This window comes from Rhinopithecus roxellana, chromosome 3 (assembly GCF_007565055.1).
Source record: "Rhinopithecus roxellana isolate Shanxi Qingling chromosome 3, ASM756505v1, whole genome shotgun sequence".
Taxonomy (NCBI): domain Eukaryota; kingdom Metazoa; phylum Chordata; class Mammalia; order Primates; family Cercopithecidae; genus Rhinopithecus; species Rhinopithecus roxellana.
The window spans coordinates 172,570,458-172,584,288 of NC_044551.1; the positions used below are offsets into that span (position 1 = coordinate 172,570,458).

The 13,831-nt window shown below is 44.9% G+C and overlaps 1 protein-coding gene and 1 non-coding gene across 2 annotated transcripts; both read left to right on the forward strand.

Annotated features, from left to right (window-relative positions):
- Positions 1–1,511: 1,511 nt before the first annotated feature.
- Positions 1,512–1,614, forward strand: LOC115896715. The gene has a single exon (XR_004056616.1). It is a non-coding gene; the product is annotated as a small nucleolar RNA U13 (small nucleolar RNA).
- A 6,978-nt stretch (positions 1,615–8,592) lies between these two features.
- DRD1 (dopamine receptor D1) lies at positions 8,593–12,780 on the forward strand. The gene is made up of 2 exons (XM_010388366.2): positions 8,593–9,124; positions 9,241–12,780. Exon 2 carries the CDS (start codon positions 9,725–9,727, stop codon positions 11,063–11,065), a length of 1,341 nt encoding a protein of 446 aa, XP_010386668.1. The 5' UTR covers positions 8,593–9,124; positions 9,241–9,724; the 3' UTR covers positions 11,066–12,780.
- Positions 12,781–13,831: the final 1,051 nt, after the last annotated feature.

The window sequence follows — 13,831 nt, forward strand, 5'->3', positions numbered from 1 at the left end:
AAATCAACGCAGAGGCAGGCTGAGAGGAAAGCCCTCTGTGAATTGAAGGATACTCACTGGGCTCCTCCAGTGATATACAATCTCATGGGCCCAGCAGACAAATTAGCAGCTTCTGTTTCTTCACAAAGCATTGATTTTCAGCCTCAAGAGCCACTTCAGCGTTTTCCGCTGCAGAGACTCTCCCCTGGGCTTCATTCATGTCTTCTATCAATGGCCTAAAGAAGACTCTCTAAGGTGACTTAAATAGATTCTACGTTTACACAGGGTAAACAATTTTTGTGGATTAGCCTGTCTTTCATCTCAGCTTAGGTTATGATTTTGCTAGCAAGCACATTTTTCTTTTTGAACAAAATCAAAGCTTATAGCAATTCTATATTGTGTTGTGCTAAAAGTATTTATCATTTATCACTGTGATAAAAAATCTATGAGGACAGGGTGGTTTGTTTTGTTCCCAGCACCTAGAACAGTACCCGGCCAATAATAGGCACTCAAAAAATACTTAGGGAACGTATGGTGGTGTTCATAACCATTCCATCCCTTCTCAAAGCATTGGCACTCCCCATACTCCCCAAAGACCAGGCTGAGCCAGGTGGACCCTCTTTGTCTCCTAAGAATGAAGGATTTAGATGGGGGAAGATGAGAATGCTGGAACCGTAATGACAGGTGGGGCCGGGGCTAGATTTGATTCTATAGCAGGCCAGAGTCATGAACCAGGAGCAGTTTTGCGGTATTAAAGTATCACTGGACTAGCCTCCATTTCCAACCTCAGTTTTTCCTGCCTGATTAGATTCCTTTGCCTTTTTAGACTTAAAATCTAAAAAGTTGAGACATAAATCTGAAAGTTGTGACTTTTCTTGATCTCTGCTTCCAGACAAGATGAAACAACAGGGATGGGATTTGCCCTCCCACCAGAAACAACCAATAAAATGAACAAAATACATGAAACGATGTTTCTCCAGATACTGGACATCAGGACACAAAGGACAGCAATCCCTGAAAGATGGGGAAAAATGAGGTGAGCCTTATTGTCACCCAGCTTGTTGCCTCAAAAGATGTTCCAAGCCGTAGTGCAGGGAGGGGGACACAGGAGGAGTCGGGCAGACTCCCTGAGTTGAGTGAACACAACTAAGGGTCCAGGGAGATCAAGACGACCAGAGGTCACAGAACAGAGTACTGCAAAGGAGAGAGCTGCCACGAAAGAGACAGAGAGAGAGAGACAGAGAGAGAAGGAGGAGGGAGGGAGGGAGAGAAAGGACTCCAGGAATCTTCAGAGAGTCCCCTTTGAGTGTTCAGCAGAGGACTAACCAGTACATGAATGTGCAGAAATATAAGCATGGAAATTACAAGGAACAGTATCTCAGTGCCTGGCACTGACGCAGGGCCATGAACAGGGTTTGCCACCACCAGCCAGATACACTGAAAAAGAATCTTGCTTCAGTCACACAAAATAAATAACCCCAGATTAAACTCTGCTCTGGTTCTACCTACTACCTCTTAAAAGCAATACCCGAATCCTTTTGTGGTTCATAAGCATAATGATTGGGTTTTCATGCTCATGTGTGAGATGCGCTGCCTCAAGCCTTGTTACAGTGTCAGCACGTCACTCATCTGATGTGAGGAAAGAAAGGAACAAAAGAAAAAAGAGGGGGAAAAAAAAGAAAAAGAAAAAGGAAAAAAGCAAGAACTGAAGGATTAAACTGTTTCCAAATAACTGTAATATCTTCTAGAGCAAAACTCAAGACTATTTTTAAGAATATAAAAAGGCTAGCACCAACTAGATAAAATTTACAATGTATGACATCCAAAAAAATGAGCAGGCATGAAAAGAATTAGACAAGTATGACCCATGATGAAGAGAAAAATCAATTGAATGGACGCAGAGGTTAGAATTAGCAAAGAAGGACATTAAAATAGTTCTTGTAACCTTATTTCACATATTCAGAAAGTTAAGTGGATACACAGGAAATGTAAAAAAGCCATAAAATGGCCGGGCGCGGTGGCTCAAGCCTGTAATCCCAGCACTTTGGGAGGCCGAGATGGGCGGATCACGAGGTCAGGAGATCGAGACCATCCTGGCTAACACGGTGAAACCCCGTCTCTACTAAAAAATACAAAAAACTAGCCGGGCGAGGTGGTGGGCGCCTGTAGTCCCAGCTACTCGGGAGGCTGCGGCAGGAGAATGGCGTAAACCCGGGAGGCGGAGCTTGCAGTGAGCTGAGATCCGGCCACTGCACTCCAGCCTGGGTGACACAGCGAGACTCTGTCTCAAAAAAAAAAAAAAGACATAAAATGAACTTTCAGAGAAGAAAACTACAAAACGTGAGATGAAAAATACACAAAATGAGATCTGACAACACGTTAGTCCTTGCAGAAGAAAAATGTTAGTTGACTCAAAGATATAACAATAGAAACTATCCAGAATGAAATACAGAGGGAAAAGAGAGTAAAGAGAAGAGAACCTGCATCAGTGAGTTGGAGGCCAACTGCAAGCAGTCCATGCATTTAAAGAACCCAAAGAAGAGAATGAAAGGGGAAAGATAAAAAAAAAAAAAAAAAGAAAGAAATATTTAGGCCAGGTGCAGTGGCTCACGCCGGTAATCCCAACACTTTGGGAGGCCAAGGTGGGCAGATCACTTGAGGTGAGGAGTTTGAGACCGGCCTGGCCAACCTGCTGAAACCCCATCTTTACTAAAAATACAAAAATTAGCTGGGCGTGGTGGTGTGCACCTATAATCCCAGCTACTCAGGAGGCTGGGGCAGAAGAATCACTTGAGCCCGGGAGGCCAACATTGCAGTGAGCAGAGATTGTGCCACTGCACTCTAGCCTGAATGACAGAGTGAGACTCTGTCTCAGGAAAAAAAAAAAAAAAAAAAAAAAATTAAGGAATAATGACCACAGTTTTCCAAATTGACAAAAACTGTAAGCCTATAGACTAGAAAAACACGCTAAAGATTTGAAGAAAACTACTCTTAGGTAGATCTTGATCAAATTGCTTAAAACCAGTGATAAAGAAAAAACCATCTTAATAGCCAGAGGAAAGAAAGACGCGTTATGTAGAGAGGGACAAAGATAAAGTTGATAGCAGATATTTTGTTGGAAACAATATAAATTAGAAGATAGCAGATCAACATCTGAAACCATTAAAATGAAAAATCTGTCCATCTAGAATTCTATACCTAGCAAAAATATCTTTCAAGAATGAAAGCAAAATGGATACTTTTTAGAGATATAAAAGCTGAAGAAAATCAACCACCAGCAGCCCTGCACTTCAGGGAATGTTAAAGGTTGTCCTTCTAGCAGAAAGATGATCCCAGATGGCAATATGGATCTACATAAAAAGGAAGAACATCAGAAATGGCACATGGGAAACATACAGTATTTATTTCTTATTACTTAGAGTTTTTAAAAAGATAATTGACCATTTAAGAAGACTTGGAAGAATACTATTGTAATGTTCTTAATGATACATGGAATGATATAATATCACTTGAATGCAGGCTTTGAAAAATATTACATATGTGTGTTATAAAATATATATGTGTATATGTGTGTGTATAAATATATATAGACAGAGAAATGATATAAACTCTAACGCAACCATGAAAATAACAAAAAATTATAGAAAATTAGCCAATAAAAAAGATAAAATGGAATTATAAAAACTACTCAGTTAAGCCTATAAAAGGCAGAAAAGAGGGGGAAAAGGGAACAAAGAGCAGGTGCAACAATAGAAAACACATTATGCGTGTTCCACTACCTATCAACCACTGAAGAAACTGATATATATTGATTTTGAAATTTGAAGTGTTGATTTTTGAATTGTGTAACTATAGGAGAGGAAAATACAACAGGGGATTAGGAATTTCAGAGAAGTTACATTCATTGTCAGAAACAAGCATTCTAGTTACTTAGTCAAGGTCAGCCAAACTTTATCTCTTTTCGCTAACATCGTAAGCTAATCACTTTGTGTATAAAGTCAGCTTTAACAATCCTAAAGACTCTTAAATATATCATTTGATATACTTGACAGTTCCGTTTTTTATTTATTCTTTTATGAGGTTAAGCTCCCCTTTGATAGTGTGCCTTTTGTATTCACCGACTTTTATATACTCCAAATAAAGATTTGTTGAAAAGCATCATTTTGACTTCCCCCTCTTCTCTGTGCGTAAATCACACAGAGTAGAGCTTAAAAGACATACTAATTTGTTAAACAAAGGTGCTTTTGTGTTGGGTTCACATTCTCAGCATGATCTAATACCTGATTGCATTTATACTTGTGTTCTTGATGTTTGTGGGGGAGATTTTTATAGAACAAAATGGAAGGCTTTGTTTCACCTTAGCTTCAAGTAAGAAAATAGGAAAAACTCCAAACCTCTAGCAAAACTGTAAGTTCCTCTGAAATTCACACTCTGTGCAAAGTGAAACACTGAAATTTAAGCTCCATTTTACTCTTTCCTGTTCTCTCAGCAATGATGTTCAAAAGCCAGTGACCTACATCTGTTAGGAAGGCACCTCAGGCATTGAGTTATAGAATGATAGAGAAACTGGTCCAACACTCTGGTTTTCCTGGTGATCTGAAACAAAATCACCTCTTTGGTTATTCTCAGGTTCTCTCCTTCTCTGCCTGTTTAGCAGTTTTTGCTTTGCTGGCTGGATTTCTGAGCCTTTTTTTATATGTTATGATGTCTAGTCTGTTTTCTGCTGCTGTAACAGAATACCACCAACTGGGTAAACTATAAACAATGTAAGTTTATTTGGCTTATCGTTCCTGGAGGCTGGGAAGTCCCAGATCATGGGGTGGCATCATAACTTGGCAGAAGAAGGGAGTACACAAGAGGCAGGGAGGGAATGGAGGCTGAACTTATCCTTTTATCAGGAGCTCTCTCCAGCAGTAACTAACCCACTCCAGAGATAACGAGATAATGGCATTAGTCCATTCAGGAGGGCAGAACCATTTGGCCTAACCACAGAGCAAGACTCTGCCTCTAAATCAATCAATCAATCAATCAATCAATCAATCACGTCTGAAAGGCCCCAACTCTTAATCTTATCACAATGGCAATTGAATTTCAACACGAGTTTTGGCAGAGACATTCAAACCACAGCATATGGGTAGGGAGGAGATTTAATATTTGACCTTGAAAATGACGGAAATTTACTTGTGGTGGAGAAATACAGCTCTCAACCACTACCAAAATGCTGTGTGTTGATTTGATCACCTGGACTTGTCAGATAAATGGGTGGAGAGAAAAAGTTAAAGGTCAGTATGGGCTAGTTTGGAATACTTTAGGTGATTTTTCAAGCAAAACAAAAAAGTTTTTTTGAGCAGCTGGTGGGCTTGAGAGAAATGAGAATATGAAGTATGTTGTGAATGTTCCTTTGAACAAAATTTTGATTAATATTTAAATGTCGTGTCAAATATTTTTCCACTGTTAAACTGATGTTTTCTTGAGTGTGATACCACCTGAAGCCCAGGTGTTGTGATGTGTTTGTCATCCTTGTTTTAATTACAAGAGCCGTGGCATTGTCGTTGGCTCTGAGAAGACTCGGTAACTGGGGGGCACTTCTGAAAGGTAGTCATTAGACAGAAATTTTAGCCCTCAAATTGGCCTCATCCTCACCTCCAGTGTGTGCTACCTCGATTTTGGGGTGGCAGAGCAGTTAGTGTGTTCTTTCGAGGTTACTTCCTGAAGTACATTTTCTTGCCATATGGAATATTCCTACAGAGTCCTGCCTCCCCCAGTCCAATCCCGCTGGCTCGTTATCCTGCAGATCAGGACCCCACGCTTTCCTGCTTTCCAAGGTTAATGCTGAATTTCCCCTACCTGTTTTATTTCTGGGTAATTTCAGTGGAAAATTGCAGATGCCAGGGTAGAATGTCAGGAGTTAAATGCTCAGGCTTACATGATGGTCTCGAACCAGAAACATATCTTTAATTTGTGTTTATTAGTAAAAGGGAAAGAAAGAAAATGAAACAAAGTCAAGAAGTTTGGAGAATGATGGCCTTGGGGAAAGTGATCCGAAAGTGTTATGTTAAGCATGACTTTGGGCTCTACAGAAATGCAGTTCTTGGGGAATGTGTGTGGCAACAACTGTGTCTCTGACCCCCAGTCCGTTGGACACTGTGTGTGAGGGCAAGGGCGTGGGTGGGAGGACAGAGCCGTGAGCACAGGCACAGGAGGGTCTGTGCTAGCAATATGGTCGTTTCATCTAAAGCCAAGGTGCAAAAGGCCTGGCGCGGTGGCTGGCGCCTGTAATCCCAGTGCTTTGGGAGGCCAAGGCGGGTGGATCACCTGAGGTCAGGAGTTTAAGACCAGCCTGGTCAACATGGTGAAACCCCATCTCTACTAAAAATACAAAAAATTACCCGGGCATTGTGGCAGACACCTGTAATTCCAGCTACTTGGACAGCTGAGTCAGGAGAAGCGCTGGAACCCGGGAGGCGGAGGTTGCAGTGAGCTAAGACAGCACCATTACACTCCAGCCTGGGCGGCAGAGCAAGACTCTGCCTCTAAATAAATAAATAAATAACCAAGGTACACTTTGTACTGGAGAACTAAATGGAATTATTACTTGGTTTAGGGTTTTTTTCCCCCCAGAGAAAATGTTTGCTTCTGATATGTTGCATGGCTCTTGTGGAGATTGGACTGTTGGTTTTTTTTTTTTTTTTTTTTTTTTTTTTTTTTTTTTGAGACTGAGTCTGGCTCTGTGGCCCAGGCTGGAGTGCAGTGGCGCGATCTCGGCTCACTGCAAGCTCCGCCTCCCGGATTCACGCCATTCTCCTGCCTCAGCCTCACGAGTAGCTGGGACTACAGGCACCTGCCCACCACGCCTGGCTAATTTTTTGTATTTTTAGTACAGACGGGGTTTCACCGTGTTAGTCAGGATGGTCTTGATCTCCTGACCTCATGATCCACCTGCCTCGGTCTCCCAAAGTGCTGGGATTACAGGCGTGAGCCACTGTGCCTGGCCTGGACTGTTGGTTTTTTAATGCATCCCAAGGGTTCCTGCCCAGGGAGGGCTGACAGGCTCCTAGGTTTGGTGCCAAGCCCTCTGGAAACACCGTCTCAGTTAATACTTAGGACGTTCCTGTTAAGTCCTCGCCGTTTCATAGAGGAAGAACCCGAGCTCAGAGAGGAGAGAGTGCACATTGCAGCCGAGGGCGGCAGGGCAGGACCAGGCGGTCAGGCAGTGTGACCTGGGGGCTCAATGCTTATTCTCCTCACACCTTTCGAGAAGGCACAGGAAGGCACCACAATGTCGCAATTTCTGCACAATTAATGCAAAGTCTCACCTGTGAGCTTGCCTGGGGCAACCAGGAGAGGCTGGGGGCTCCTTCTCCACCAGGCCCTGCTGCCTCCATATGCCTCTTCCTTGTATTTTAGCCCTGTAGCTAAGTTTCCAGTTTGTGGGTTCCTATACCACACGTGCTGAGTTAAAAGAACAGGTGGGCAGCGGCGCAGTTCCCGCGTTAGCTGCGTGACTTTGAGCAGGCCCCGCTACCTTTCTGAGCCGCATTTCCACTTGGGCGAAGCGGGATGAGCCGGCCCCGGAGCGGGGCGGGGGGGGGGGGGGGGGGGGGGGGGAAGGATTATTTTAACGGGGGAGCAACGTAAAGAGTGCACCGGCAACACGGATGCTGCTGAGTCAATGCCCGCTCTGCCTTTCTCTTTGAGAGTAAGGCTTGCGTCTCGGCTGCTCTAGCGCCCCAGGTTTGAACGCAGTGGGCGCACAGGAGGAAACATTGGTTCACGAATACAATGCCAGCAAAGTAAAATTTTTCACCCATGTCCTTTTTTCGGCGTATTTCAAGCGGAGGAGCCCTGAGTGAAGAAGTTCCGCTTCCCTGAGTTCAGGTTCTGGCAGTCATGGATGGGGAAAAACGAGCCGCGGCGCGGGTCCCTGGCGGTCGCTGGAACGCTTGTGAGTGAGGTTGGTACCTGCGAGGGCACAGCGGGGCCTCGGGAAGTCGCAGCCGCCGGCAGAGGGCGCCCCGGGCACACGGAGCGCGCGGCGCTCGGGTTGGGGCGCTGGGTAGGTGCGGGGCACCGGCTGCAGTCCAGCGTTGACCGCAGCCGGGACGCGCCCGCCACCTGGGCGGAGAAGGAGTGTGTCCCCTCGTGACGCAGCGGCGCGCGCTGGCCCTGATCGCCGCTGCGCCGCGCCCTCCCTGAGAGCGGTGAGTACAGGCGCCCACAGGCATCTCTCACCCTACTTAGGGGGCACTTGGAGACAACGCAGGTCGGACGTCGGCTGGCAGTTGTAGGAGTTGGTGTGCAGAGAATGGGGGGCTCCTGCTTGCTTATGGCTTTGGGTCGGGCTAGGGGTTGACCCCAAGAGGCGCTGGATGTCGGGGCCGAGCTTTGCTTTCAGGGGACTCAAGCTTACTTGAGGTTCTGACGTCGGATTTGTCTCGCCGGCCCTGAGCGTGCTGCGCTGAGCTCCGGAGACTGGCGAGATAACCAGGGAGGGCAAGCACTCACCCGGGCGTCCTCCGCCCACCTCGCCAGCAGAACCATCCAGGGGGACCACGTGCAGCTGTCGCCCGCAACTCTGACTGTCAAGCGAGGACCGCCCCCAGGGCAGGGGAGGGACGCGCGGGCGGGGTGGGCTGTGCCCCGCGGGAACCCCGCCGGCCCGTGCGCCTGCTGGTGCCAGCTCGGCTCGCTGCCTCGCATTGCCACAGGCTCCTGAGAGGTCGCGGGCAGTTCCTGCGGGGAGGCGCAGGGCCCTGCCCTGTAGGGCTGAAGGCCGCCCAAGGTTCACCAAGGCTCTGGGCTCCCGAAAGGAAGCCAAGAAAAGAAGCTGCCCAGGGCACCAGTCCTGGGAATGCTCTCTCCCAAGGAAGCTCCGAGTGCCCAGGAGCCCTTAGCCTGGGTACAGTGCCCCTTGAACAATCCCTAGCTGTTCAAGGCAGTGGGGCGGCGCCTCCTCTCTAGGTACGTGGCCTGGGATCCTTTCCCCAAACGCACCCCGGCGATTTTTGCGCACCGGGAGCCGAACCCCTGCTGCTCCCAGCTGACTGGGCTCAGGCACGCTTCCTCAGCGTTTCAGAGCCCTTGCGCCTGGCGAAGTCCACATTCCAAGCTCCAGGGGCTTTGAGAGAGACGACCCCAAGGCAAGGTAGGTGGCTGGGACGGGCTTGCCCTGGGGATTATTAGGTTGGGCTTGACGTGAGTAAAGATGCGATCTGCTTAAGTCTTGGAAAAAGACCGTGTGTTTTCTCTTTGCTTTTTAAGGCGTTTGGAGAGCTGCTGAGGAGCCAGCGGCTTGGAGGAGCGAGAAGACATGTATTTTCAGCTGTGTCTCGGAAGGGGAGAATTTCCTGTCATCACCAGAGAAGCAAGAGCCCGGAAATGTGATTGCAACTGACTAACAGAGCAGAGGCCCAGGAGTCACTGGATTGATGATTTAGAACATGCTAAAAAGCCAACGCTTTATTTGGGGGAATTCAGGGGCTTTCTGGTGTCCAGGACAGTGACCTGCAGCAAGGGAGTCAGAAGACAAATGTAGAAATCAAGAGTGACAGTCCTCAGGATTGACTTGGATTGCCACTCCAGCAGTCCTCTCTTGGAATGTTGGTGAGGTCCTCTGCCAGCGAAGCAATAGGGCTGTGCAAGGGGCTGCCTGCTGGGGAGGACTCCTGGAAATCTGACTGACCCCTATTCCCTGCTTAGGAACTTGAGGGGTGTCAGAGCCCCTAATGTGCTTTCCCTTAGGAAGATGAGGACTCTGAACACCTCTGCCATGGACGGGACTGGGCTGGTGGTGGAGAGGGACTTCTCTGTTCGTATCCTCACTGCCTGTTTCCTGTCGCTTCTCATCTTGTCCACGCTCCTGGGGAACACGCTGGTCTGTGCTGCCGTTATCAGGTTCCGACACCTGCGGTCCAAGGTGACCAACTTCTTTGTCATCTCCTTGGCTGTGTCAGATCTCTTGGTGGCCGTCTTGGTCATGCCCTGGAAAGCAGTGGCTGAGATTGCTGGCTTCTGGCCCTTTGGGTCCTTCTGTAACATCTGGGTGGCCTTTGACATCATGTGCTCCACCGCATCCATCCTCAACCTCTGTGTGATCAGCGTGGACAGGTACTGGGCTATCTCCAGCCCTTTCCGGTATGAGAGAAAGATGACCCCCAAGGCAGCCTTCATCCTGATCAGTGTGGCATGGACCTTGTCTGTACTCATCTCCTTCATCCCAGTGCAGCTCAGCTGGCACAAGGCAAAACCCACCAGCCCCTCTGATGGGAATGCCACTTCCCTGGCCGAGACCATAGACAACTGTGATTCCAGCCTCAGCAGGACATATGCCATCTCATCCTCTGTAATAAGTTTTTACATCCCTGTGGCCATCATGATTGTCACCTACACCAGGATCTACAGGATTGCTCAGAAACAAATACGGCGCATTGCGGCCTTGGAGAGGGCAGCAGTCCATGCCAAGAATTGCCAGACCACCACAGGTAATGGAAAGCCTGTCGAATGTTCTCAACCGGAAAGTTCTTTTAAGATGTCCTTCAAAAGAGAAACTAAAGTCCTGAAGACGCTGTCGGTGATCATGGGCGTGTTTGTGTGCTGCTGGCTGCCTTTCTTCATCTTGAACTGCATTTTGCCCTTCTGTGGGTCTGGGGAGACACAGCCTTTCTGCATTGATTCCATCACCTTTGACGTGTTTGTGTGGTTTGGGTGGGCGAATTCATCCTTAAACCCCATCATTTATGCCTTTAATGCTGATTTTCGGAAGGCATTTTCAACCCTCTTAGGATGCTACAGACTTTGCCCTGCGACAAATAATGCCATAGAGACGGTGAGTATCAATAACAACGGGGCCGCGATGTTTTCCAGCCATCACGAGCCACGAGGTTCTATCTCCAAGGAGTGCAATCTGGTTTACCTGATCCCACATGCTGTGGGCTCCTCTGAGGACCTGAAAAAGGAGGAGGCAGCTGGAATCGCCAGACCCTTGGAGAAGCTGTCCCCAGCCCTATCGGTCATATTGGACTATGACACTGACGTCTCTCTGGAGAAGATCCAACCCATCACACAAAACGGACAGCACCCAAGTTGAACTCCCAGATGAATCCTGCCACACATGCTCATCCCAAAAGCTAGAGGAACTTGCTCTGGGGCTTGCTGTTAAGAAACTAAGGTATGGTGAGACTCTGAGGTGTCAGGAGAGCCCTCTGCTGCTTTCCAACACACAACTAACTCTATTTTCAAACACATTCCAGTGTATTTTCTGTGTTGTTCATAGTCAATCAAACGGGGACGCTACAAACATGGGGAGCCACAAGGGACATGTCTTTGGCTTCAGAATTGCTTTTAGAAATTTATTCTTATCTTAGGACTTACAAAATAGGGCAAAGAATCAACAGTGAACAGCTTCACTTAAAATCAAATCTTTCTGGGAAGAAAATGAGATGGGTTGAGTTTGCTGTATACAAACAGGTGCTAACACTGTTCCAAGCAAAGTTTTCAGATTGTAAAGGTAGGTGCATGCCTTCATACATTATTTCTAAAACATTAATTGAGCCTCACAGTAGGAATGAAAATTTTTTCCAGAATTGAGAGATGTTTTGTTGATATTGGTTCTATTTATTTATTGTATATATGGATATTTTTAATTTATTATATAATAAATCTATATTTATCATATTTAATAGGATAAATTAATGAGCTTTATCCAAGACCTTACAACCACATTTCTGGCCATTTAACTAGCACTTTATAAGCCAATGAAACAAACACACAGATTCTGTGACATTCTAAATGTTCATGTAACTTCTAGAAACAGAGCAGAAACTGATAGATAAGAGAATAAAGTTGAAATGATTCCTTAAAATTCATGGATACAAATAAATGCAAGGTGAGAATTGACAAATACTATAAATGCTTTTTTTTCTGAAAAGATTTTGAAAAATTTTAAAAGTACAGCTACTACTGTGTTCAAAATGTTTTAAATGACAAAAGACTTTCCCAGGGGAATTTGCAATTCTGTAAATATCTTAAATAAAAGCCAGCTTCAGAGGAACCCAGCATTAAATTTATGGTCTTCGTTGGTAATGAAAAGTATACGCTGCTTTGTATTTATGTAAAATAATTGGCCCTCTCCATCTTTTCTCATTTCACGTGTCAGGTAGTTTTTCTGAACCAGACAAATGGCTTTCCTGGAGAGAGATGCATAGCAAGGACAGTGGGTTACAGCAGTCCCACTAAGGGACCAGACTCAAACCCTGCATTTCCAACTTACCAGGTCAAGCCAAGCCACTCAGTGGGGCTACTTTTTGTAGTGCTTCCATCTGAATTTAGAGCTGAGTTTTAAAGAAGTCTTTAAATGTTAATGGTATACTGACCAACGAATAGTGCCTCATTATCATCCTTGAGTCAGATACTTCTGTTGGTGGGAGAAACAGAAGAATGCTTCCTTTTGGGTGTATTGAGCCCCCTAAAGCCATCAGCATCTCTTTTGACAAATGCTAATCCTTTCTCTGTGCTTTGGAATCAAGTTCCTGCATCATCACCCGGACTGTAAAAAGTATCATAAGCCTCCCTTGCCAGATGCCAACTCGTGAGGCATTTCAACAGAGTTTCTTTGAAATGTTTACAAAGTATTCTTCTTGATAAGCAATGAACTTAACATTTAGATGCAATCCGTGAAAAGAAAAAAAATCTGAAAAATATCTCCTGCATCAGGTCCGTGTTATTTATGTATTGTGAATGTTTTCTGAATTTTATTGGCTGTATGCTTTCTTACACATAATAAAAATATTTTGTGAACTCAAATCAACCCTGAATGAGCTGTGTTGCGTTTGCTAAACGTGTTTTTAAAACTAGAACATTTCAGATCTACAAGGAAGGAAACACAGGCATTTTCAAGTATATATATATTTTTTCTTTAATGGGAGTTTCTTCTGTTACATATGGCACATGTTGCCTTTGAATATTTCGAGTGAAAATGTTTTCTGATTTGGGCTATATACTCTTTTGTCTTCTGTCTTAATCATTTTTTTGAAAAGAGGAATTACTTGAGGAATTATTTTACTTTTCATTTCACAGATTTTAAAACTTTCTAAAATCTCTGCTTTTTTTCTTTCAAAAAGCCTATTTTAAAGAAAATAAAAATTTCAGAAAAGACCATGGCTTGCTGCTGGGTTGTTGTAGCCTCTCAGCTGATGGCAACCATTGTACATGTGATGGTTGTTTTAAAAGTAAAATACAACAATTTTTTTTTCTGGACAGAATATACAGGTTGTGATGCTGAGCTCACCAAAATGTCTTATGAGGCACATCCATAGGTCCTGCCAAAGCTACTCAGTTAATATGCTAAGCCATTTTTTTTTCCTGTACTGAGGAAAGAGAACAGCTAAACTGGCAGGTATATAGAAATTAAGGGTTAGGTTTGTAATTTGGAACATCACATAACAGATGGTGTCTTTTTAAATTCCGAATTTGCCTTCTCTGGGCTTTGGCATATAATGAACATATCTAGAATGAGCACCCATAAAGCATGATGCCTTTTCTCTCTGTTTCCTAACTTTATGGGTATCTTTATTCTTTGAAGCCTAATTTTGTTCTTAAATTGGAAGCTCAGCAACACAAGCTACAATGCTCAGGCAGAATTATCAAACCAATGAAATAGGAGACTTTACAGTTGTATCTCCTCGGCAAAAGAGTGAAAATGAGTGATATGTCTAGAAATTATGTTCAATAATTATAACATTCAATACACCTTCAGTGAGACTATACTTTGGATTCCTGGCATATTGGATTGATAAAGGGCATCTTAGAAAATGTTACTTTTACTCAAAGAAGCTTTCAGAGAACTTGATTTATA

Excerpts from the sequence above, each read along its gene's own strand:
- DRD1 (XM_010388366.2), top strand. The coding sequence starts at position 9,725 with ATGAGGACTCTGAACACCTCTGCCATGGACGGGACTGGGCTGGTGGTG.